At 37.5% G+C, this 26,145-nt stretch overlaps 1 protein-coding gene across 1 annotated transcript in view; it reads right to left on the reverse strand.

The window, feature by feature from the left end:
* The window catches only part of LOC122808584 (protein NLRC5-like), an 849,388-nt gene that overhangs the window by 478,622 nt on the left and 344,621 nt on the right, over positions 1-26,145 (reverse strand). Inside the window, exon 6 of the mRNA XM_044079540.1 lies at positions 7,844-7,927. Coding sequence (XP_043935475.1) covers positions 7,844-7,927 — 84 coding nt within the window. The remainder of the gene's footprint in view (positions 1-7,843; positions 7,928-26,145) is intronic.

A 26,145-nucleotide genomic window follows, 5' to 3' on the forward strand; every position in this document is an offset into this window, starting at 1 on the left:
CTGCTTAAACAGAATACATGGCTGCTTAACATAATAGATGACTTAGAAAACAGGGAAAGGAGAAACAACATAAGGATCTTTGGTCTGCCTGAAAACACTTTAGGAGAAGACATTATTTCATTCTTAACAACCTGGATTCCTGAATTTTTAGACTTGAAAGTGGGACTTTAATTTGGGATTGAAAGGGTGCATAGAGCACTGAGGAAACCTGCTTCTAACACAACAAATACTCCATCTAGATCCAGAGTTATACATTTTCTTTCATTTCTGGACAAGGAACTAATATTAAAATCTGCTTGGAGAAAATCATCCTTAAAATTCAATCAAAGCCTGATAAGATTTGACTATGATTATTCTTCCAGAATACTAGAACAAAGGAAAAAAGTCTGGCTAATAAAAGAGCTTTTGAAACAAAACAACATTAAAGCACAGCTGGCCATTCCAGTTAAGATAAAAATACTTTTTGCCAATGAAATGAGAACCTTTAATGACTTAGAAGAAGCTACTATATTCATCAAAAACAACAACATAGTGTCTATCCCAGAAGAAATGGAATGGATGGCTCCTACTCTTAAAATAATAAAAGAAGCCAATCCTTGGACTGATGCTAGAAAGAAGAAACAAGAAACTGATTCCAAGATAGCTGTCCCAAAAAATAACTCTTACAACTATATCTCAAAGTATTAACTCATATGGTACATCACTTGTCATCTGTTTTTATTTAAAAAAAGGAGAGATTCTTAAAAAAACTGAGAAACGGTAATGATTTAGTCAGAATGTTCAAAGAGTCCAATAATTCTTCACAAATAAAGGTAGGTCAAGATGGGTTACTATTTACATTATATATAAGCCAAACAAAGCAACATATAATACAAACATACAAGTTTCTATTCCCCTACTTGAGCTCAATGAATACTTATCTTGTTCATTTTTCATTGATTTTACTTAATTAATTAAATTATTATAACTAATTCAAAAAGGTACCATTCATCAGAGCTCAGATTCAAATGTAACAAATTAACATCATATATAATAGCAGTAACAGCAGAGTGTTTTGAAAAAAAAATGCTGTAATGGAGACTAATGCCTTCTTCAGTTATAGTATGCTTTAGAAATGTCATGTATATCCTGGTTAAATAATAGTAGCAAGCTCTTAGTACAAATGCCATCATTATTGTCTAAATATAGTTAATATCAATCATGGCAGGTATCACAGCTACAAGTGCTGTTTTATCAATCCTGATATGGTGTGCGTGGATGCAGCTGTGTCTGGCAGCTAGAACAAATGTCATTATTATTATGTCTAAACATAGTTAATATCAGTTTTGACAGGCATCATAGCTTCGAGTGCTGTTTGATCAATCCTGATATGGTGTGCGAGGATGCAGCCGTGTCTGGCAGCTAGTACAAATGTCATTATTATTCTGTCTAAACATAATTAATGTCAATTATGGTGGATATTGTAGCTTTGAGTGCTGTTTGAGTGGGCCTAACATGGTGTGTTTGGGTGCGGCTGTGTCTAGCGGCTGTTGTATGTTGCCATTTTCATCTCCAGGAGGCTGTGGGTTGCAGCTTTTGGTTGTGGTTTACTGATGCTTACATGTTGGGAGAAAACATTTGGTGTTTTGGCCTGGATTCGGGGGAAGGGGGTGGATGGAGCTGTGATGTGGGATATTTTGGCAGAGAGTGGTTTATCTGTACATCTGCTGAGTGAGAGGTGGAAGGGCTGGAGGAGTGTGTTGTCTCTTGTTGTGGTGGCTTGTTGGGAGTTTTTTTTTTTTTTTTTGTGATCTGTTTGCTCTCTGTTCATTTCCTGGCTGCTGCCTCACTAAAAGGGAGGGAATTTAGGCTTGAAGTTGCAGTGAAGTGAAGCTTTGCTTCAGGTGTATCATGAGCCTCTAGTATGCAGTACACAGACACATTAACAGAAACAGGCGCTCCCAGGTTGCTATGGTAATGGAGACAGAGTGACGATAATGCTTAATGGCTATGAGGAGCCTCTGAGATGATTCTCGGCAATGACGTTTTTGGTTTTAAAAAATATATATAATAAAAGGGCTGTTTCAAACCACATGTACACATATTGATGGTCTTCCAACACTTTGTTTAGCTCATTAAGTTGATTCTTGATAATAAAAAAAACACACACACAATAGTTATGTAATGTATGATTTCAGTAAATCTAGACATAAAATAAATAATCGTCATATAAGATGAAGCAGTCTGCTAAATTTAGATATTAAAGACAGGATTGAATAACATGGACTTGTGTTTAATAACACTACTGTCTTAACTTGTCATAAATGACATACACTGCACTGAACATCAAGGGGAAGCATGATGACTTTCTTATATAAGTAAATTTGCGAAACAAGTCATGTACTTGCTTTAACTTGAATTGTAGTTTTTGTAACCCATCTTGACCATATATAATACTTAAGTGGTTACCAAGGTAACTAATGTTTTATACATGACATCAAACTGACAAAGTTGTTCAAGAGAAACAATAGAAGCTTGAACTTGAAATGTCACAGAATGTAACAATCATATTCTGAACAAACAGTATTAAATGAACAATAGACAGTTTAATAACATGGGCTTGAGTACAATAACACTACTGTTTTAACTTGTCATAAATGACATACACTATATTGAAAATCAAGGGGAAGCATAATGATTTTCTCATATAGGTAAATGTGCATAGCAAGTCATATAATTGCTTTAACTTGAATTGTGGTTTTGTAACACATTTTGACCACACATAATACTTAAGCTGTAACCAAGATAACTAATGTTTTATACATGACATCAAACTGACAAAGTTGTTCAAGGGAAACAATATAAGTCTGAACTAGGAATGTCACAGAATACAACAATCACATTCTGAATAAATAGTATTAAATTGACAAAAATCACTCAGTTTAACCTTTGCTGATTATACAAAATAGAATGCTGACATTTAAATCTAAAAACTTTCAGTATATGCCATAAAATAGAAATTCATGAATATGAAAAGGGAACTTGTAATCATTAATCACAATAAGTGAATTTGTTGTTTTTAACCTGTAATTTCAATCATTTTATAATAATAAATGACAGATATGAAAATCCTTATGTGTAGGAAATGGGGGGGACGAGGGATGCACTGATAATTAAAATGCACTAACTTTCATCAGTGTTTACATGAAAATAATATTAACATTTGAAGATAGACTACAGTTAATAAAAATGGTTTTACTACCCAAGATTCTATATATAGCTTTGGCAATACAACTGTTACCAGAAAATAATATACTCAGAGAAATAAACTCATGCCTAATAAAATTTTTATGGTTTGCCAAAAGAAACAGAATAGCTTTAATACATCATATCCGACCATGGAAATAGGGATGATTAAACTTTCCTGATATAGAAACATATATAAAAGCATTAATATCTAAAACAATCTCAGATTGGATAAGTCCAAATTATTCTGCAAATTGGAAAGAATTACTAACTGTAATATCAATAAATGAATTTGATTTACAAAACAAATTTCAAATAGATAAAAATGATTTGCCATGGCACATATTATGTATTAGTATTCAATATAACATAACTAAGCCCACTAAAACTCGTATGATTAATTATCACATTGACTCATTTAGAAAAATGATTAATGCAAATATAGATTTAAAAATCTGTTTTGATCTTTTAACACCATTCATAGTTACAAAGAGCTATTCACATAAAATATACAGAGAAATAATTAATTCCTGGGAACAGAAAGGATTTGTTTGTTGGTTTCAATGTATCAAAGAACTAAAAGTTCTGGATATGCAAACAATAGAAACAACATACAAAATTCCACAACAAGATTGGCTAATTATGCAAAACATTCTGACGTATTTGCAAGATTTATGCAGAATAATTAGTAATTCTTCATTTAAAGAAATACCTAAACTTACAAAATATCTATGTGAAACCATATATAATGATTATGACATGGAAAATAGTATTTCGAAATTTTACAAGATATTGATAAATTATAAAACAACACCCATATCCTAATATTGAAATTATATAATAAAAGAACACTCATTACAGCTAACTGAAGAAATTAAATCAAATATTTTATTATGAATAAAACATATATCCTTTACACAATACTGGAAAGTTTTTAATTGGAAATGCTTGCACAGAGCATTCTTAACTCCAGATAGAATTACTAAAATTAATTCTTCCACAAAGGGAATATGTTGGAGGTGTGAGAAAATACACAATGCAGATTGGAATCACATTTTTTTGACTATGTTAAAATTAAGCCATTTTGGAATGGTATTAAAAACTTTTTACAAGCTTTATTTAATGAATCGTTTAATTTATCTAAAGCTCTAGTATTATTAAATGGGTATGAAGGACCTCATTTGTGTGAGTCAAATATGTATCTAGTTTGGACAATACTTGAAATCTTAAGGAAGTGTATAAAAAGAAGATGGAATACAAACACAATACCGACTTTGGAAGACTTCTACAGCTTACTGAAGACCACAGCATTGTTGGAAATGAACACTAAAGAATTAAGGATTCATCCCAAGCCATTTATTAACAATCCATGGAAAAAAGTCTTATCATTAATTGACGCTCTACAATAACTGAACAGATACACTATGATAACTGGATTGTTATACCTATAAAGTAATTGTATATATTGAGCTCTGTTATAGTGTCAGGCTGATGTAAATAGTGTACATAGTTATTTAAGTTGTTATATACAAATACTATGGAATTTATTCAACTGTATTTGAAAAATAAACATTTTTTTCAGAAAAAAAACAGAAGAAAATATTTTAAAATAACGAATTAACTTGTTAATATATTTTTATCAACTTAAAGCAAACATATCTCTGTGCCTAGATCACTGTTTTTTAAACTGATACCAGACAGATCATCTTTTGAAAGGGTTTGCTTATACTGATAGGCTTTATGCCATTTAGAAAAAGTTTTTCAGGCAGGTTTTGGTTTTCTGTGCAAATATTATCTAAAAATTGATAATTTCTGAGAAATTATTAAAAAGTAGGAAAGCACTCTTTCATTGTTCTATCCAGAGCTTCATTTATTCATCCAAAAATGTTAACAAATTTGAGGGAGGAGGAACAAACAAAAACGTGCTCATCAATGGAGTATGAAGGATTTCAGCCTTTGTGTTTTCAGACCTATTTTCAAGTTGCAAAAAGGCATACCAGCAGGGGTGGACTGGGCAACTAGCAGTTCTGGTGAATGCCAGAAGGGCCAGTGCCAAAATGGGCCGGTGCTCTTCAAAAATGTATGCATAAAAAAAAAATCTATCTTTTTTGTCTCTGGACTGTTTTAAAAACAGTCTGGTTTGGAAAGGCTGCAGATATCAATGAAGATGTCCAGAAGTCATTGTGGTTTTAACCCTAGGAAATAGAATGCTGACCAGACTGTGAAGTCAGCAGCCTGTCACGTAATCTCAGTATGTGCATGACGTGACTGCTGATTAGTCCTGTTACTCTCACATTCTCTTCCCATGCTTTAGCTGTGAGGGAGGGAGAGAGAGAGAGAGAGAGTGGAGAGCAAGTGACCAAAAAAAAAAGAGAAAAATCAAAGATCTGAAAAGATTAGTGTTTAAACTTTAAGGTAAGCTCTCAGTTTTTTTTTTTCTGGCAGGGCCAACCAGATAATTTCTGCATTTTTTCCTGGCAGATTCAACCAGATACTTTCTGGGTTGGGTATATATATATATATATATATATATATATATATATATATATATTTTTTTTTTTTTTTTTTTTTTTTTTCCTCCTGGTAGCCTGGTAGGGCCAATCAGATACATTCTGCAATTTTTTTGCCTGGCAGGGTCAAAGAGATACTTTCTGTATTTATTTATTTTTTTCTGGCAGGGTTGACCAGATAATTTCTGTATTTAATTATTTCCTGGCAGGTCAACCAGATACGTGTTAAATTTTGGTGCAGTCTACTATATAAATTATCTTTCTGACATCCTGGGCCTGTAGGCTGGCAGGGTCAACCAGACAACAGAAGGTTATTGAAAATGGACCAGTGATTCTGTTTGTGCTAGAGTCTAATTCTTGTCCCAGTCTGCCCGCACAAACCAGCATGTGACTCTATTTGTCATGCATGCTTTGGTAACAGCATCAGCTGCATCACAAGTATACTTACATATCTGAAGATCTTCCAGCTCCACACTCCTACTCATAGAAAGCAAATTGTCTTTCTCCTTAGGGCCCCTAAAGTTTTTTGTTTTTTTTGTAGTTGCTTGCCTGTGAGATAAAACAGTATTATGACAGGATGGCATGCAAGCTAAATAATTAGGAGCTTGAATGCCAGCATACTAGAGGTATAAACTCTCTTATCATATATACGCAACAATATCCCTTACTTGGGAATGGATAGAGTACCTGGAAATGGTATGTACTAGGAGCCCTTGAAGTTGTAGATCCAGCCTGCCTAGAAACATATGATTATAGATTAATGTGAAGGTAAATAATCTCTTTATTGTTTCTATATATTCAATAAGAAGATCTATGAGGTAGTGGCTGGGTATCAGGGTGGTGTGACTTCTTATTCCAAAAATCCTGAAATGCTCTAAATAAAGGAGGAATCTTCCACAAAAATTCTGAGAATTCTAGCATTCATGAAAGTCTTACCTTTGAAAAATAAATTTCTGAAAGGGGTCAATTATAATTTTCAATATTCTTGTTCATGGCATCACTCAAACTTTATATAATCTGGGAGAGACCCAAAAACTGAAGAAGAATCCTCATGATCAGAATTAATATACTAAAGGCAGAAACTCTGAGATCTTTCTTTCGGCTTTTTCTGGTTAGGGGTCGCCACAGCAGAACTCTAGTCTGCTAATGATTTGCAGTGAGTTTTTACGGAGTCGAGTTGCCAACCCAGTGCCCAACCTTCAAGGAAGGCACACCCACACACACATGCACTTACTTGTAAGTCTTTAAATTCACTCAACCACAGGGAGGACATGCAGACTCTGCATAGAAGGTGCTCTAGTCGAGAACTGAACCAGAGAACCTCTTGCTGTAAGGTGACAATGCTAACCGCTGCACCAATACATATACATACCTTCATCTAAGGAAATGGGAGGACTCCTCTCTCTGCTTTTCCTTTTCTCTATCGGCTTCTTAGGCATACATATATATATATATATATATATATATATATATATATATATATATATATATAGGTGTAGTGTGCTTGACTTTGAATTCAGACTTGGGCTAGTCACTAAAGGTTCATACATTCATAGAGGAATACTAGGCAATTTACCCTTCTAGGCCATTTTAAACATAGTCATTTGCCCTATTTGGTATTAAAAATTACTCTGTGCATTGTCCAAATCTATATTTATATACTACCCATAAGATAGTGATTATTTCTGGGGTCATGCCATGGAGGATTTATAGGGGACCCAACTAGGAGATAGAGGAATTTTAGTGCAGTCCCTATCCTTTAGTGGTACAGGGGGCATCCCTGGGGAAAATTTCCAGATAAAAATTTTGAAATGCATATTTTAAATGAATTTCTATTTCAGTCATTGCTTAGACTGCATTGAAATAATCTTACAATTAGAAGATGCTGTCCACGTCAGCATACTTACAAGGTCTCTCTCACGCACACACACACACACACACACACACACACACACACACACACACACACACACACACACACACACGTTTAGATTTTATAATGGGAGTTAAAATAACTGAAATCATGAATCTTGTCATTTTTTCATTAAGCGTCTTGTCAGATTGCACACAGTATTGCTGTCTGTTTTGTCAGACACTAAAATACTTACTCAAGCTTCTTTAAGGATTTAATTTTAGGGATTGTTTTAGCGAGTACTTCTGCAAATTTATCTCCATATTTTCGACTCCTAAATCTGTGAAAAAAAAGCAGGAAAAGAAGTATCACTTTCCAGCTTTGATTCAGCAAAGCAATTTCCATTAAATTAAAGGAAATGTGTCTATGAAATGCATCATCATTCAAAGCAGATACAGTACAGTCAGATGGTTTGTATTAAAGGAGTATGTGTGGCTACATCACAGCAGTATGTGTTGTGCTGTTACAGGAAGAACTGTAATCCTCCTAGGATTTGATGACCTATTGCCCATTCAGTGTTTTAGCAGCTTCAAGTCATTACACCAACAGATAAAATGCTGAGGTCCAACTCAACAAATCCATACTAGAGAAACAAGGTATAACTCAACAACACTCACTGGAAGATCTGGGTGAGATTCTATGGGTACATTATCTTTGTCGAATGTAACACAAAGGAGAAAAAAGTTGTATACTTACCATAACAACAGATCCATGTTGTCTGTATCTGTCCCTCTCAGCTTCTGGGTTATCAGATCTGACTTGGATCCAAAGCCAGCCATATTCAGAATCTTCAGACTTAGAACTTCACCTCCTCCACCCACAAGCCCCTACTGTAGCACCCACACCTCAGACAGAGTTTGGTCCATGAAGATAAACCCCTGAACCACTTTGAATAATAATCAGAGTGATGAATAAAGACCAGGAAGAGAGTACCGCAGAAACAGATCCTCCTGTATAGGCTTCAAGGCTGGACCACCAAGGCCAGTTGACACTCACTACAAAAATGACCATTTTGAGGTGGCACAGTGGGACAGACAGATGGATACAGACAACATGTATCTATCATTGTGGTAAGTACACAACTTTCAAATCCCAAGTTGCCTTATCTGTCCAGTCTCAACCTATGGGACAGAGTCCCCAGCCAGTAAAACTCCAGGGAGGCCCTATACTTAGAATATGCATTAAATTTGTAATGGAACACAAAGGTTTGAGTATTAGGCTAGGTAGTTCCAGCACAATCAATAGAAGCCTAATAGAAAAAGGCAGTTGAGGTGGCTACTAGCCTTGTTGAATGACCTTTAAGCTTTACTGGTGGAAGAATTCCTTACAAGGACTATGCAAAGGGAATACAATCTGAAAGTCATTTGGGTAACATTGCTTTGGAAACAGGCTTGCCAACTCTTGATTTAGAAAAGGCAACAGACAGCTGGTCAGATTTTCTGAAATTTTTGGTCCTGCCCACACAGAAGCTAAGCTCTCTATGAATATCCAAACAAGTGTTCTCCCTTATAACTGAAGTTTGAAAAGAAAACTGGCAATGAATGGGCTAGTTCAAATTTGATTCAGAAACGGCTCTGGTCAGAAGGGATATGTTGGTTCATAAGGTGATGCTATCTTTATGAAAAAATAAGTAAGGAGGTATGGAAGATAATGCTTGAAGTTCAAACACTCTCCTCATTGATATGATAGCCACCAAAAAGAGAGTTTTCCATAGAAAAAATGTTAAGGATACCATAGTTGAAGGTTCAAAGGAAGATCTGAAAATAACTTGTAGCAGAATGAAAAAGATCAGCCAAAAAGTCCAAAATGGCATCTAGAGATGCTGAAAAGGCACACAAGTCTTTAACAGAAATCCAAATAGAAAAGTGCTTCCATTTACTAGCATAAACCTCCTGGTGGAGGGTTTTTGGGATGAAGAAAGTATGCAAATATCTCTCTGGGAGAGCTTGGAATCCCTGGTTATCAGAATTGGATAAAGTAAATGGTTAACTTGAGGTAGAAAATGTTTGGGAATGGCAATACCACAGGATAAGAAATCAGAACCAGAAAAGGATCTAATACCCAAGGCAGATGCATAAGATGAAATCATAGAAAGTGAAACCAAACCTTTCGGGTTCAGAACAGAGTAATGAGATTGACAGTCGCTCTGCAACAGCCTGCCTTCAGAAGAAACTTGATTGTCAAGGGCATAGGGAGATATGCATAGAGGAGACCTGGGGGCAAAACATACTGAAGAGCATCCATTGGTGGGTGACTGCCCCTCAGGTGGAATCAAGGCATAAAAACCTGCTGCATTTGTGTCGGATGGGAAAGCAAAATGACTGCAGCAAGGGGGATGCACCAGTGTCCGAAATTCAGATCTGCTGCCTTGAGATTCAGGGACCACTTGTGAGGCAGAAGATTGTTCCTGCTAAAGCTGTCAACCAGGATGCTCAATATCCCCAAGATATGTATTCTGATTAGAAACCATTGAGAGGACATCATCCATTGCAAAACTCTCGTGGTCTTTCAACACAGGAGATAGGATCAAGTTCTCCCTTGCTTGTTCAGATACCACACCACTGATGTGTTATCAGTCAGTATAGCAATCTCACAGCTTTGGAGAGGAAGACCTGAAATACCGCAGGATATGACTCACAACACCCATGCATCTGAGGTAATGGTTTCCCAAGCTTTTGGATGGATAGCCAAGTGACCCTAGGAGCACTGGAAGGGCCTCCCAGATAGAGTCCTGTGGAAGCCTTGGTTCTGTGGCCCACCCCTTCCCCATGGAAAGTGGTCACTTTCATTTTTAAGATATTGATGTGAAGATTGGCCTTCTTCCTTGACCAGGTACCTTGGACATTCTTCCACTTGAAATGCCCACCTCCACATTTCAAAACAGAAATGTCCATAGTTACCATGGCCGGGGGATGGGGAAGAAAAAAGGGTTGCTACACCATGACCAACAGGGACACTGACCACCAAAGAATGTGTTGGCGACAAACACCTATAAGAAGCACTGGAAAATCTATAGGGTGAGCCAGCTAGGACCACTGAACTGCAAGAGGGCACTGTAAAACTGTCATATGGAATCTCACAAGACATATGAGACAAATAAACGCTGCCATGTTCCAAAGGAGATAAAGCACTGAAGCAGTAAATGACTTTGGAACCTGCAGAATGTGAGAAGCCTGTAAATAAAGTGAATTCAGCCTTGATAATGGCAGCTTGTCTGTCTGAGTGACCTTATCCAAATGACACTTGATAAATTCTAGCACTTGCACTTGATCCAGGCTGAGCTTTTTGTGATTCACTGTGATGCTGAGGACACACAGCTGGAGTAAGGAATTTAGGGCTTTGATGAGGGATGCCTTCATGGGAGTGCTCAAGAACCAATTATCCAGGTGAGGTAACCCTGCATCCTGGGCCAGGCTGCCACTAGTACCATGCATTTGGTGAGCATCCACGGAGCTGTGGTGAGAACAAATGGCAGAGCTTGAAACTGATAATGAGTTCCCAGTCAAAAGTGCAGAAATCTCCTGCAGTGCCTGTTTATCTTGATGTGATAAGAGACATCCTTGAGACAGACAGAGCACATCCAGTCATCCTTCCTCAGAAGAGGTAGAATGGACTGCACTGTGACCATCCAGAATTTGGTCTGTTTGACAAAAAGTTCAATGTTTTGAGATTCCGAATGGGTCTGAGAGCCTTGTTTTTCTGGGAACCAAAAAGAATCTGGAATTGTCTGGTGGGACCTCTTGGATGACTCAGTTGACTAGCAGTTTTTGAATCTCCTACTGCTGCATCCTTTCTCTGGTGGGGTGGAATGTACAAGAGGCATTTTTGTGAAACTTTTGGGGAGAAAAAAAAGGGAATGGTATAACTTCTGGATACATCTCTCAACATCCATTTATCTGAGGTGATGGTTTTACAAGCTTTTAGATGAAGAGCCAAGTGACCTCTGACTCCCTCCAGAGAGCTTCAGTCAGGCGTCCCTGCAGGGGGCACTATAACACTCCTGGAGAAAGCCCTGTGGAAGCCCTGGTTCTGTGGAATGCCCTTGCCCCATGAGCAGCATCTGTTATGATAACCCCTTCTGTTGCAGGGGGGATCCTTCACTATGAGCATCCTGGATAGGTTGGTGCACTTTGGAAAAAAAGAGACACTTTCTGCCCTTCTGGATCCTGGAGGAAGACTGTTAAGGGTCAAGAAATGAATTCTGACAGCAGACAGTGCCTTTCCATTCTTTTTCCTCCTAGTAAAAGCATCCTTGATCTTTGGGCCAAAAAGGAAACAGTCTGCAAAACTGCACAAGTGCATCCAAGTATCATGACGCATAACAATGCCAGTGCCTGCTGCATATGACATCCCATCAGCTGGACTGGACAATAGCTTCATGGAGATGTTAGCTATGGACTGCATAGTATACAGCTGAGCCCCCAGCAACTTCTGAGCCTCTGGAGGCTGCTGACTCTTGACAAACGTTGACACTTCAGCTATAAGGTCTCATCAAAGACTTGTCAAATGGGCAAGGTAATTAAGCACAGGCAGAATAAAAGTGGTTAAGTATAGATGCACTATCCCAAATGGTCCAGGACCCTAGACTCCCTATTGGGCAGACTATGGAACTATCATTGGAAATGTCCTTTTCAGTGGCTGCTACAATTACAATGGCATATACAGCTGGAAACTTACTCCAGTGGGGTTTGTCTGTAGGAGGGGACAAAATCTTGTCAGTTTTTTGGGTATTTGTTCCACCATGTCAGATTCTCCCCTATCCCTTCGATACACCAATTCTATAAGAGCATCCAGAAGGGGTACCACGCAGGATGTGGATGGGTCTGCACTGAAGGCTTCCGTGAATGCTCACTCCTTTGGGGAAAGGGCTTTGGTTATCCAACCTCCACACTGTCTCAATAATTCCATCAAATAACCAAAGATGAGCCACTGTTGGGGAATTTGGGACAGCACTCCTCTTCGTTTTCATTAAGGTCAGTGTCCTTGATGAGGGATTCCTCAGGGGAATCCAAGTGCTTATTCCTGCACTTGCTCTTTCCATGCCCCTCCAGGGACAGGGAAATGGGAGAAGACATGAAAGTAGCAGGGTCCCTGAGTGCAGGAAAACCTGGGGACCTAACAGCGCAGGCTGTTCTGGAGATGACTAATGTGAATCCACAGGCATAGACCAGACAGACTGGAGCAGATTCAAAGACACTGCTGAAGCCTCCTTTTCCAAACAGGAGAGGATCCTCTCTACAATGTGAAGGCCTGAAGCTGGATGACTGGACCCAGCTCTTCTCAGATCCAGGGATCCTAGGGAGAGGCTGGTGCCCAGTGCTGACTTGATTGGTGCCAAGGCCGGGACTAGAGCCAAACTCTCAGAAGCCGAAGAACCCAAGGGCAAGGATGCCTCCAAGATCTGGAAGGTCAAACCTAACCTGGGGGCACCAGTTCCCACAACTCAGCTCTGACAACACTGTAGTTGAGAATGCCAAGGATGGTATCAGCACCTGAAAAGGCCAAGCTGTCAACACTAGCAGACGGAAAGGCAGTACAGTCAGAGCCAACAACCTCCCCTGAACTGAAGGAACTGAAAGAGGTAGAGCAAAGGTAGGAGCCAAAACCTCAGGCTTCAGGGCTGAGGAGGCAAGGACAATATCTAATTGAATATGAGCTTGCTAGACCTTGTTGGTTGATCCAGAACTGACGGTTTGTGGCTCCTGACCAACCTGGTGGACTTAAAGGAAGAAGCCACTGAAGGTTGCTTTGATGACCTCTTTGTCGATGTTGGACCCAAAGTATGGATCTGAGAAGGGGGACTATCAGATTCAAGAAGGAGAAGGAAATGACTTTGGGGTCAACTCTGTGGGAGATATGGAGCAGAAAAGGGAATGTAGTTTGCTATAGGAAGCCTTCAGGTCCTTAGACAGAAAGGAGCTAGGAATGTTAAAGGTTAATGACTTAGAAGACTCCAAAATAAGAACCGGGGATCAGAGCCAATTCAGCACCAAGGGACCCAAAGGAGTTTGAGCCAGAGGGGCTGTACTTCGGTGAACTTTTGGCTCTGGCATGTCCTCTGAAAATGAAAATGGTCATTTGCTACCCTCCTACTCCTTTTCATGGGTCTTGGAATCCTTCACTTTAGAGCACTCCTCCTCCCACCTTATCAGACGTCTTACTCAGAGAAAGACAGAGAAGAGGCTGAGGAAGACACAGGCATGAGGCAACCCTTTATAAAACAAGTGGTTGAAAAATGAACATTAGTTATATCCAAAGGATACACCAAGGCTGAGCTTCTTGTTCATGATCCAATGACAGTGGTGGTAAACAAGATCTAAGGAGAGTGTGCTACAGTAGAAGCTTATGAATAAAGGAGGCCCTGAGTCTGAAGATTCTGAATATGGCTGGCTTCAGATCTGAGTCATAAATGATAACCAACAGGGAGAGACCAGACGGCTTAGACAACACTGGATCAACTCTTTGTAATGTTGAATACTGTATAGTACTAAGAAAAATATGACAAGATTATGTGCACTAAATTTAAGATCTGAAAGCATTACTATTACAAAATAATGCAAAACCTTATCTGATCAAAAATGAAAACAGAAATGCAAATATATTTCCATTCCAGCTCCAAGACTGCAAAACATAGGAGTATAAGAAATATAAAGGAAATGTTTTGCTATGATAAAAATCTTGTAATATTCTTATCCTTCTCACTATGTGACCTCAAAGTTGGACTACTACAGAGGTGTTGGAGTATAACTTCATTGGCAAATGAAAAGGACTTCCACCCATTCTGCATAAAAAGGCTGTCACACATTACTTTCTTAATTTTACTTTTCCCAAACCTGTATACTTATAAAACTGCAACATGAAAATATATTGAAATGAGCTTCCGCTGTATTTTGAATTCCTCCACACTTAACACAATTCAGCTTCTTATTTACAAAGTATGTTTCTGCCATATACTTACTATAAAAACAGATCTTTGCCATAAAGTCAGTTTAACAGTAATCATTAAATATGGGATTTCCTTTACTGCAGCCAGTTTTCCAAAGCTATTTTCTCAGTGATGACTAAATATGTCCTTGTGCCTATGAAGGTACTGGCTGGTTTCACTAAGACTCCCCATATAAACCCATTGTTGGCATGCACTGTCTTTAGTTCTATAATCTTGGAAGCCGTGCAGGAAAAGTGTGCCTGTGGTAGACAAATCTCCAAAGCTCATTTAGCTGCAAAGTACATGTAAAAAGAAACCCATGACCTTAAGAAACGTATATAATTTTGTAAATACCATAAAACACTAACTGCAATAATTGTGAATGATTATCTTGTTCACGTGAAAGATAGTAGGGAAGCTTTACAGTTATAGTGACTCCTCCTTGAAGATATAAAGTTATAGGTTCATAGGTAGGTACTAGGCTATCTGCCCAAGAGCATTTATAAACCTCGCCAGAGTGTATCGGCTATCGCCACCCCATTGATTAATTAACTGATCCTCTGTCAAGCAGAGCCAATGAAGTGATCCCAGGGGTGTATTTTCTGTTACCCATCCACTCGTCAAGGTTTCTCTTGAAGAGAGTTAGTGAGGGGCTCTGCCTAATGTAGTTTGGAATTTTGTTCAAAAGCATGGGGAGTCTCTGTGACAGGAATCTATCCCTCCAACATGTTCTATTTATTGTTCTGGCGAGGTTTAGCTCACTAGAGCGCATGGCTCACAGTGACTTGGATTTCTTTAGGTGGAGCATGTCCATCAATTCTGAGTTGGACATGGCTTTGTAAGTCAGGCAGAGATCACCTCTGAGCAAACGATATGCCACTGAGTACAGCCGGAGTTTTTTCAGTTGGGCTGCATAGGACATATGCAAGTATTCTATACAGGATACATGGTTTACATCGCACCGTGTTTGAGCAAATCAGGAAAAATAATTCTTTTAAATTTTGTCACATATTACTTGTGTGTATGTGTGTGTGTATGTGTGCATTAATTTCAGTGAGATTTAGGAACTGTGGAGATAAGAATGTTTATTTCATACTGCCAAGGTTGCACAACCTCAGAATTTTAAAATAGTACTGTTAATGCAGACAACAGGTACTGTCAGCTTAACAGTTATGAGGATTTCTAACGCAGTGCTGGTGCACGTTTTAGGTACAGAACCTTCTTACACAATCATATTATATTCTTTGGGAGAGCTGCAGTAGTAGTAAATCATCATGTTTGTTTATAAATACCAAGCAGTACTTTATAACCCATGAGAGTGGACATCTATAGCATCCCCTTGTACCACAACTGTTCCAAAACCTTTTCTGCTTCAAGTCTGAGCTTCTCACTTGTAGTATATTGTGCTGTGGACAACTATCTGTGCTGCATTCACAGATATTTGTCTTTTCAGCTTTTCCCAGTTAGGGGTCACCACAGTGGAACTCCGGTCCGCTAATGATTGACAGTCGATTTTTTTTTTATGGTGCCGAGTTGCCAGCCAGACGCCCAACCTTCAGCGAAGGCACGCCCATTCACACATGTCTTTCGGAGGCCACTCGACCACGGGGAGGACATGCAAACTCCACACAGAAGGCACTCCAGTTGAGAATCAAACAGGAGAACCTCTTGCTGTGAGGCAACAATGCTACCGCTGTACCACTGCGGCTTTACTGTGCTGCATTCACAGATATTAGGCAGATAAAAAATAAACTGTTGAAGTAGTTGCTTGTACACAGGTAGACCTTCTTTGTCCTTCTTAAAGGAAGCAAAGCTGTTTTACTGAAGGAATAAAGTTTTCTGGTGTTAGTATTGTAGTTGCGTGTACACGTCTATGGTAGTCAGAATATACTCCAGTTCATTTTACAAATTTGGACAGTAAACTAGAAGCTGAAAAGACTTCTTAAGAGAGATAGCAGAGAGATCTTTGTGCATGAAGGATGGATTAGTCTTTTATTACATCTTTTCACTGTGGAATACAGTGTGATTTGTTTTGTCACATCATAACTTGTAACTCTGAAATCCCTCTGCCTGAAAATATTCCACGTAGAAAAAGGGTTCCAGGAAAGGCACTTAATGTCCACTGAATATGTTGGTTCAAAAATTGATGGCTAACTTTTCCAGCATGATTTCAAATGTCAAGAAGGAGAATTATGGTTTGTTGGAGGTCTTAAAGAACACCCTTAAGGAAAGCCTTAACAGATGGGTTTGTTGCTGTCTGTGGTAAAATTGGAACACAAGCAGACATAGAAACTTGATCTTTGATAGATAAATGCACCAAGCTGGGCAGAAAGAATTAAATTATCTGTTTGGAACTGGACAATTCGTGGGATCTAATCTTATGTAGGAGGCCCAAGAAAAAATATTTTCCATTTTAGCTTACTTAGAATTTCCAGTACTTAGCTTATAAAGGAATGACTGTGAATGGTTAAAGTTCTGCCTTCCAATCTGAATGAATCAGTGTTTTAAGACTGAAGTATAGTTCTTTGTCAAGATGCTGAATTAGTAAAAACTTATGTAAAGGTAGAAGCCATGGAAGGGAGTGTTTAAATTTATCATAAGAAAAAAAAATATGGTCTATGTGGCTAAGAATGAGTTATGAGGATTAGACTAGAATTCTTTTGTATTGTTCTGAAGACTTTCCGAATCAAATAGCAAAGAGGAGGAATAAACAAAAAAGTCTATGGGAAGGAAACAACATCCATCTTCTATAGTGTCATGATTGAGGGATGAACAAAAACCCTGGAGCTGATTGCAAAGATGTGTAAAAATAAGTGCACTTCCACCATAGCCCATATCAAAGGATCATGTTTACTTATGTGAGAAATATTTATCTGTTTACTGAGAGAATCTGTCAAATATTTCTATAAACCCTGGTGATACACACACTCTGAACTGACTAGCCCAGTGATTCACATTTAGAAAATTGTTCGTGCACCACCTTACTCTATTGTACTGAAAATGACTAGCTGTTAAGTCTCTGTATATTGATTTAATTTTGCTCATATTGATGTAAAGATACTTTACTGCTAAGTGTACTCATTCAAATGGGATCCACAAGCATAATCTGATGTCCGTTGTCAACTACTGAGTTACAAGAGAAGGAAGCAAATGTATTCTTCTAAATAGACTGATTGCATCCAACCAGCAGACAAATGTATTTATTACTGATTGTAGGAATGGTACCACTGTTTTCAGGGAAAACAAAGATTCATTCCAAACATTCTTGAGGATAAGTAAAATATGGGTAACTTACAAATGGCAGGTATTTGAATAGATAACTGTCATGTTCTTAACATTTCTGACTTTCCCTGCAAAGGTCTAGTTCACTTACTACACGTTGATACAAGATAAAGTGAAGAAAAGCAATTTTCTGATGTAAAACAAATCACTGTCAGAAAAAACTAGTAGCTTTTATTACAAGCAGAGCTTTCAGTCAAACAACCTTCTTCAATGCTAACCATTATACTACATTTTCTCATTCATTTAAAAGGAGCAAAGCAGATACAATGTGACCACAGCCATCCAATTACAAAGTACCCTTAATTAAGTACTCCATTAAGCCATTTTCAGATATGGCAGAGACATACCAGAAAATGTTAGATAGGCTGAAAATGCTTGATGATTGCCTGGAGGCTAGGAAGAAACAAACTTTTGCGTGATATAAATGACTTTAAACAAGGCCATATCTTTTCATGACCGAGAAATGAAAGGCAAAATAAAGTTATTTTAGAACGGAAAGGCTGGCTAGACTGGCTTGACAGCTTCCAGGAAGGAAGTGTAGCCATGCCTACAAGCCAGAAGGTAGTGACTCAATTGATTCATCTGACAGTTGATGAAGAGGCAAGTTCCATTCCTAATGCATCTATGCAAGTATGTTCAAACCAGATGGCAGCTATATAGACCGCAGAATGGATAAGGGCTTCAACATTGAGTAATAAATCCATAAATGAACAAAGTACTTTACGTTTAGTTCAATCTGGATCGCAAATGCGATTCCATTTGAACTGGCCAGAAAAGGTTAACGTTTTGGATAAAGGCTTAATGAAAGGTCGTATGTTGCAGAAACAATCCCCAAATGGACAGAAGCGAAAGGGGGACAGTCCAGTTTGGCAAGTAAAGAAACTAGCCTGATGACAGCAAAAATACATGAAGGTATTCTAAATTTGACAGACATTGAACTAACTGAACACTATATTTCATTATTGAAAAAGGGGCTTAAATTTATACCTAAAACTAGCGACGACTTAGTGCACTGACTGACTTAAAAATCTTTGCTAGAAACCTTAACCTGAATACTATTTAAAAGTAATGATGAACCTATAAATTTGTAATGTAAAAAAAGAAGTGTTTTTGTGCCTGTCAGTAATCCTGTGGTTTTTGCTTTTCGTGATATTTGTGAAAGAGATATTAGGCGTTTATATGAATTGAAACTAAAACAATAAAGGTATAATTTAATATATGATGAATATGAGACTATGAAGGAACTTGAAAGGAATGAGAATATAATTATAAAGCAGGCTGATAATGGGGGCGTGGTGGTTCTAATGAAACGGGAAGAATATGTGGACTCAATGTATGCTTTTTTGAATGATGTAAAAATTTTTAAAAAAGTGATGGCTAATGATGTTAGGAAAATCATTTTTGATATAAATATGATAATTTATGATGTAATTAAGTGGTGAAATTGATTTGGAACTGTTTAATTATCTGTCTGTACCATGACCACGTATACCCCGAATTTATGGGAAACCAAAGGTGCATAAATCTGTTGATAAGCCTCCAATGAGACCTATAATCTCAGGCGGAGGCTGGATCACGGAACCTTTGTCAGTATATTTGCAGAAGAGTCTCTCACAGTTTTTACAATTATGTCCTGGAGTAATTAAGGATACTACTGACTTTTTGTTAAAATTGAAAGCATGCCATGATAATAGAGAAGTGAAAGATTTGCACTATATGTTTGTAACATTTGATATAACGTCATTGTTTACCATCATACCGAATGAGTATGGCATTTCAGCCATACATGAATTTTTAACTGCAGAGACAGATATGATGGCAATAGATGTGGAAAAAAATGTGTTCAATGCTACAAATAGTGGTGACAAAAAATGTTTTTTTATTTTGAGGAGGAACTGTTCTTGCAGTAAACAAGGTGTGGCCATGTTACTCCCGTGGCCAATACCTATGCTAACCTTGTGCTTCATCAATGGGAGAAAAAGTATATGAGTATTGATGCAAATTTTTAAATAAGAAGACTGAATCTTACTCAAGATCTGTAGATGATTTTTTTTTATATATGGAATGGAAACATGGATGAATTGTTAGTATATGTGGCCTAATCTAAACAATACTACAACATTTCTTGTTTTTAAGATGAATTGTTCTATTGCTAGCATGGTATTTTTAGATGTATTATTGAAAAGGAAGGAAAATATCATTCACACTAGTGTGCATAAGAAAGAAGTACAGTCTAAAAGATACCTGCACCAGCAAAGTATGCACCCCCCCGACGTCTTTAGAGGAGTAATAAAGGCCCAGATATATAGAGTAAGTAAGATGAATACTGATGAGACTATGTTTGAACATCAGTTGAATAACATGATAGAAGAGTTTGTCAGTCGTGGGCATAACTATAAAGATGTCATGGAAGTGGTTGAAAGGGTAAAGCTGGCCAGAAGTGAGGATGCAAATCCAATTTTTAGCCAAGGAAAACAGACAGTAGAAAGAGTTTTGGAAAACAATAAGATTAGATACGTTACTACATATAATGTAAGAACAAAAGAACTACAGAAAATATTAGAAAAAAATGGGTAATTCTCTTAGCTTTGCCTGAACTACATAATATAATAGATTCAAAACCATTTTTTTCATATAAGAATCTAAAAAGTTTGAAGAGAAAACTCTGTTATAAGGATTTTAAAAGTTTAGCTAAAAATAAAATAGGGCAGAAATATGAGACTTATACTTGCATGGCATGTAGCTATTGTGTAGATACAGAAAAACTGAATAGTGAAGAATTTATACATCACACTTCTGGTTGGAAGTTTAATTTTTCCTGTGTAGCAACTTGCAATAGTGTTAATGTGGTCTATCTGGCCACCTGTAAAAAGTGAAGATCATTTTATGTAGGGAAAACAACAAGGAGGTTAAAAGACCGCATAATAGAACACAAATCTGACATTAGAAGGAAAAATGACAGGGATGCATTGTGAAAGCACATTTTAGATAAAGGAATAGACTACAACTTTACCTTTAGAGTAATAGAGAATGTATATAAAGATGTGAGGGGTGGGGACTTAAACAATTGTTTAGAAAATAAAGAATATGAGTGGATACTTAGGCTCTGTGCAGATAGTGAACCAGGTATAAATAATAAAATTAGTATTAAGCCTGCCCTTATTAGGATGCAACAATATCATTTATAATATTTTATAAGATTTTGAAGTGTATTCATGTAATTTATTTATGAGTACTTAATTAAGGGTACTTTGTGATTGGATGGCTGTAGTCACATTGTATCTGCTTTGCTCCTTTTAAATGAATGAAAAAATGTAGCATGATGGTTAGCATTGAAGAAGGTTGTTTGGCCGAAAGCTCTTCTTGTTGTAATAAAAGCTACTATTTTTTTCTGACGGTGATGTGTTTTACATCAAAGGTCTTGTTCACCAAGCCAACCTTCTAAAGTTCAGGATCCTTCCCTTATGAGAAGTACATTCACACTAGGAATGCACTAGCAAGCTAGTATAAGAGGTATACATGTCCATGCCTTTTTTCTTGCCATAATAAGTAGGGCATTAGATTAACTACATAAGAATAAGTCAGAACCATGACATCAAGACACTAAAGACACAGTATGTATGTGTGTGTGTAATATATATATATATATATATATATATATATATATATATATAGGTCTACCTGAGAACAGCGACAGTCCGAAATGCCAACGACGAGAACACCGACACCGGAAGACCGATAACATATATAACTGACAGTTCAAAATCCAGAAGCTGAAAACACAGACATGCAAAATGAGCGTGATTGTGTAAGTATGCGATAGTGATGGATGTTAGGGTGCGGGTAAGGTAAGTGTGCGTTATTGATGGACTTTAGGGTTAGGGTGCGGGTAAGATAAGTGTGCGATAGTGGCGGACTTCAGGGTTAGGGTGTGGGTAAGGTAAGTGTGCGATAGTGATGGACTTTAGGGTTAGGGTGCAGGTAAGGTAAGTGTGACGGACCTTATGGTTAGGGTTTGGGTTAAGGTCAGTGCATATATAGTTGTGTATGTAAGGCTTAGTGTAGATTTGTAAGGTTTTTGGTGTGCTTGTGTTGTGTGTGTGTTGTGAGTTGGTGTTATGGTTTTCGGTAATGTGGACTGTCGGTTTTGTGTGATTTCAGTGTTTTGGTGTCGGCATTTTGGCTGTCGGGTTTGTGGTGTGTCGGTGTAGTGTAGGGGATCCATATATCTATATATATATATATATATATATATATATATATGTATGTATATATATATATATATATATATATATATATATATATATATATATATATATAGATATATATATATATAAATATGAATATATAAATATGTATATATATATATATATATATATATATATGTATATATATATATATATATATATATATATATAGTTACCTATCAAAACATCTACTCTTCATAACATCTAAGCTCAAAACATCAAGACCATAACATCTAAACTTTAAAACATCTAAAACTCATAACATCGAATCTCAAAACATTGAAAACAACAAAGCAACTATAAATAACATCCCATACACTGTTTGCTTCATTTATGCAGGGGGGCAAGCCCCCCCTGCACCCCCAAGTGGGGGGTTCTGCCCCCCATAACCCCCTGTAAATTAAATATACCAACTCCAAGGTCGCACTACAGTGAGGTTAGGAAATTAACTTTTTCCCCCCACTGTAGTGCGACCTTGGAGTTGGCATATTTAATTTACAGGGGGGGTGCAAGGGGGCTTGCCCCCCTGCATAAACATAGTAAAAACTCTGTGGGATGTTATTTATAGTTGCTTTGTAGTTTTCAATGTTTTGAGATTCGATGTTATGAGTTTTAGATGTTTTGAAGTTTAGATGTTATGGTCTTGATGTTTTGAGTTTAGATGTTATGAAGAGTAGATGTTTTGATAGGTAACTATATATATATATATATATATATATATATATATATATATATATATATATAAAGAACATATGAATTTTATGATGAAGGAAGGAACAATGTCAAATTTGGATACACAGTCTTAGCCACAAGGTAAAACTTACAATGTATACTGCAAGAGGGGATGAAGGGAGGATACAGGTACTGCAACAATGATATATTACAGCATCTACCATTATGGCAAGGTGCCTACACAATTGTACTGTATTCTTTATTAGCGCACTGTTGCTGTATTCCTAACATCTGGGATGACTCCCACAACTTAATCTAATTGGGTGGATGAATGGGGAGGATCTCCCTCTGAATTTAAGGTTCCATAAAGGATAGCCTTAGCAAATCCAGTTCTTAATCTAGACCGAACATCCAGTTTGCAATGTTTGATAAAGATATGAACTAAGGGGTTGTGTCATGAGTGGTGTTAGTGCCTACCACTAGCAGACCATGAATTAGTTACTGCCTTTGCCGAGTGTGCTTTTAGTGCTCTGGAAGTTGTTTGCCAAGATTTGTATAACAGAACAGAATTGCATTGCAGATCTATTTGAAAATAGTTTGCTTAGACATTGGTAAGCTGGTTTTCTTTCCAGCAAAAGACACAAACAATTGGCCGGTTTTCTAATGTCAGTTTTTCCTTTTCTAAGTATAACCCAAGCTGATTATTAACCTCTAAAGAGTGAAAAATTATTTTTACTTTGTTTTAAGGGTTTGAAAAGAAAGCAGGTAGTGGAATACACTGATTAAGAGGGAATTCATAAGCCACTTTAGGCATAAAAGAAGGAATGGTTTGAAGGCTAAATTTATCCTTACGAAAAGAAAAGCCAATTAAAAATGAATGAACAAAAGGACCTGTGACTCAGAAACTTTTCTAGCTGAGGTTAAGACTAATAATGAGACAGTTTTCTAGGTAACAAATATCAAAGAGAAATTAGCAGCTGGTCCAATAGGATAATGAGTTAGCATTTCTAACATATAATTCAAGTCCCAAAGAGGGGGTCATTGTTTCCTTGGAGGTGTAATGTGCAGAACTCCCTTGAGAAACAACCTGACCTGATTAGAGTTTCATAAAAGAGGATTCAATGACAAACAAGCAAAAATAGCTGAAAGATATATTTTGAGAAATGCACAATAAGCTATATGTAAATAACTCAGAGATATTGACTGACCAGGGGTGTCCCTGATATACTGGAGTCCTGTCCTCTATCTTGACATCAGACAGAAAACCTTTTTTATCCAGTTATATAAGATTTTCTGGTGTTAGGTTTTCTAGCCTCTTTAAAAATTTGCACCAACTGGTGCATGAAAGAAATTAAAATCCTGTTGTCCTCACTTCGTGCTTTAGGACCTGTTGATTGGGATGCATCAGTGACCCCTTGTCCCTTGTAAATAGATCCAGCAAGAGATGAACAGATCGGGTAATGAGTCCTGGACATTTCCCGAGGGAAGAGAAAAAAAAGTTATGTACTCAACATAACAATTGATCCATGTTGTCTAATTTTCATTCGTTTCAATACATAAGTTGCCAGATTCAATTGGTTCCGATTGCAGCACCAAATCTGAAGTTTCTCAGATCCATGGCTATGAGTCCTCTGCTACCCAGAATTCCCTCCGACTGCAGCACCAAATCTGAAGTTTCTCAGATCCACGGCTATGAGTCCTCCGCTACCCAGAATTCCCTCCGACTGCAGCACCAAATCTGAAGTTTCTCAGATCCACGGCTATGAGTCCTCCGCTACCCAGAATTCCCTCTACCTTAGTACCTCAGATCAAGTTTGCCCCCCAAAAGTAATCTATAGTGATTACATTTAAGACTAAAGCTAGCATACAGGAGAAAAAATAGAACTGGAAGGCAGTCAGTTAGGACTGCACACAGACAGAGTTTATGAGAAAACTACTTGGTCACCAGAAGCCCATTTCAGTCACTTTGGAAGGAGGCTGGAAGGAGAGAGACTGAAATGGATGAAATTCAGACAAGACAACATGGATCTATTGTTATGGTGAGTACATAACTTTCGTATCCAATGTTGTCTGTTGTTAAATTCGACCATGTGATACATTCCCAAGCTGTTGCTCCTAGTGATATCAAGGAAAGACATTCCTGAGAATGTAAAACAAATGAACAATGGAATAACACACTAGCTGAAGATAAAAACTTGTTTTGTTACCAAACAAATAAAATAGGTAAGCTCTTTCACTTTTGCTTCATCAGACCATATACACAGAGAGAAGAGCAACCTTTACTTATAGGTAATCCAATTACTAAGCAACCAATCACATGCTAAGGGTCACAGTTAAAGGAGAAAGACATAATAAAACCACAGCTTGTGTAAAACTGTATACATATCTGCAGAAAATGCATACAGAAAAAATGCATACAAAGAGAAATTCAACATTCAGAAAAACATCAGTGTCATAAAACAAACACATAGAGACAAAAATCTAAAAACAAAAATAAGCAAAAATATAAAAAAGTCTTTTAACCCCTAAGACTACGTCCCTTCAGAATGGGTCTAAGTGGGACTTTCTCGTTAAGCCCACTACCCTGATCAGCTCTCAGTCTTATCATCCATCTAACCTCCCTGGTTTCGGTTAGATTCCAGATGTCACCACTGCTAATGCTGGGATAAATTCTGTCAATAACCATGCACACGAAGGTGTGTCTGTTGTTAGTATTGATCCCATGTTTAGAGAGGGCATTGGTGGTAGAGGCACAGCGTATGCTATATAAGTGTTCCCTAATTCTATCCCTCAAGGTTCTATCAGTTTTCCCAACATAAAATACTTTGCAGAGCATGCAATAAGCAAGATAGATGACATGCATAGTCTTACAGGTAGCCCCTATCCTAAAACTAAACCTATGACTAGTGTCAGGGTGCTCAAAGCATCCACTTCTGTATATGAAACTGCAAAAGTTGTAATTTCCACAGGGTGTCGTAGTCCCTTCAATCTCACTCACATCATGCTTGTAACTGTCTGGATAGCACAACAACCTCTTCAAGTTCTTCTTGTTCCTGTAAACGAATCTAGGTGTGTTACCTACTATTCTTTTGATACTGGGATCAGTAGCTAGCAAGCCCCAGTGCTTCCTAATGATGTTCATAGTAATTCTGGAATCTGTGGTATAGCTAAGTGGAACAGAAATGCTGGCAGGTACAACAGGTAATGGACGTGCATTGTCCCCATCCTGTTCAGAAAAATATGGTTTTGCTATGTTGGCCCTAAGGGAGGATGGTGGTTAGTACCGCATCAACCTCTCCTTCCTTATAACCTTTATCCCTTAGCCTACCTTTAGCCGAGTAAATTTCAGATTGAAACCTTTTTCTGCCCCAT

The sequence above is a fragment of the Protopterus annectens genome, chromosome 8.part0, assembly GCF_019279795.1.
Source record: "Protopterus annectens isolate FY-2018-M chromosome 8.part0, PAN1.0, whole genome shotgun sequence".
NCBI classification, from domain to species: Eukaryota; Metazoa; Chordata; order Ceratodontiformes; family Protopteridae; genus Protopterus; species Protopterus annectens.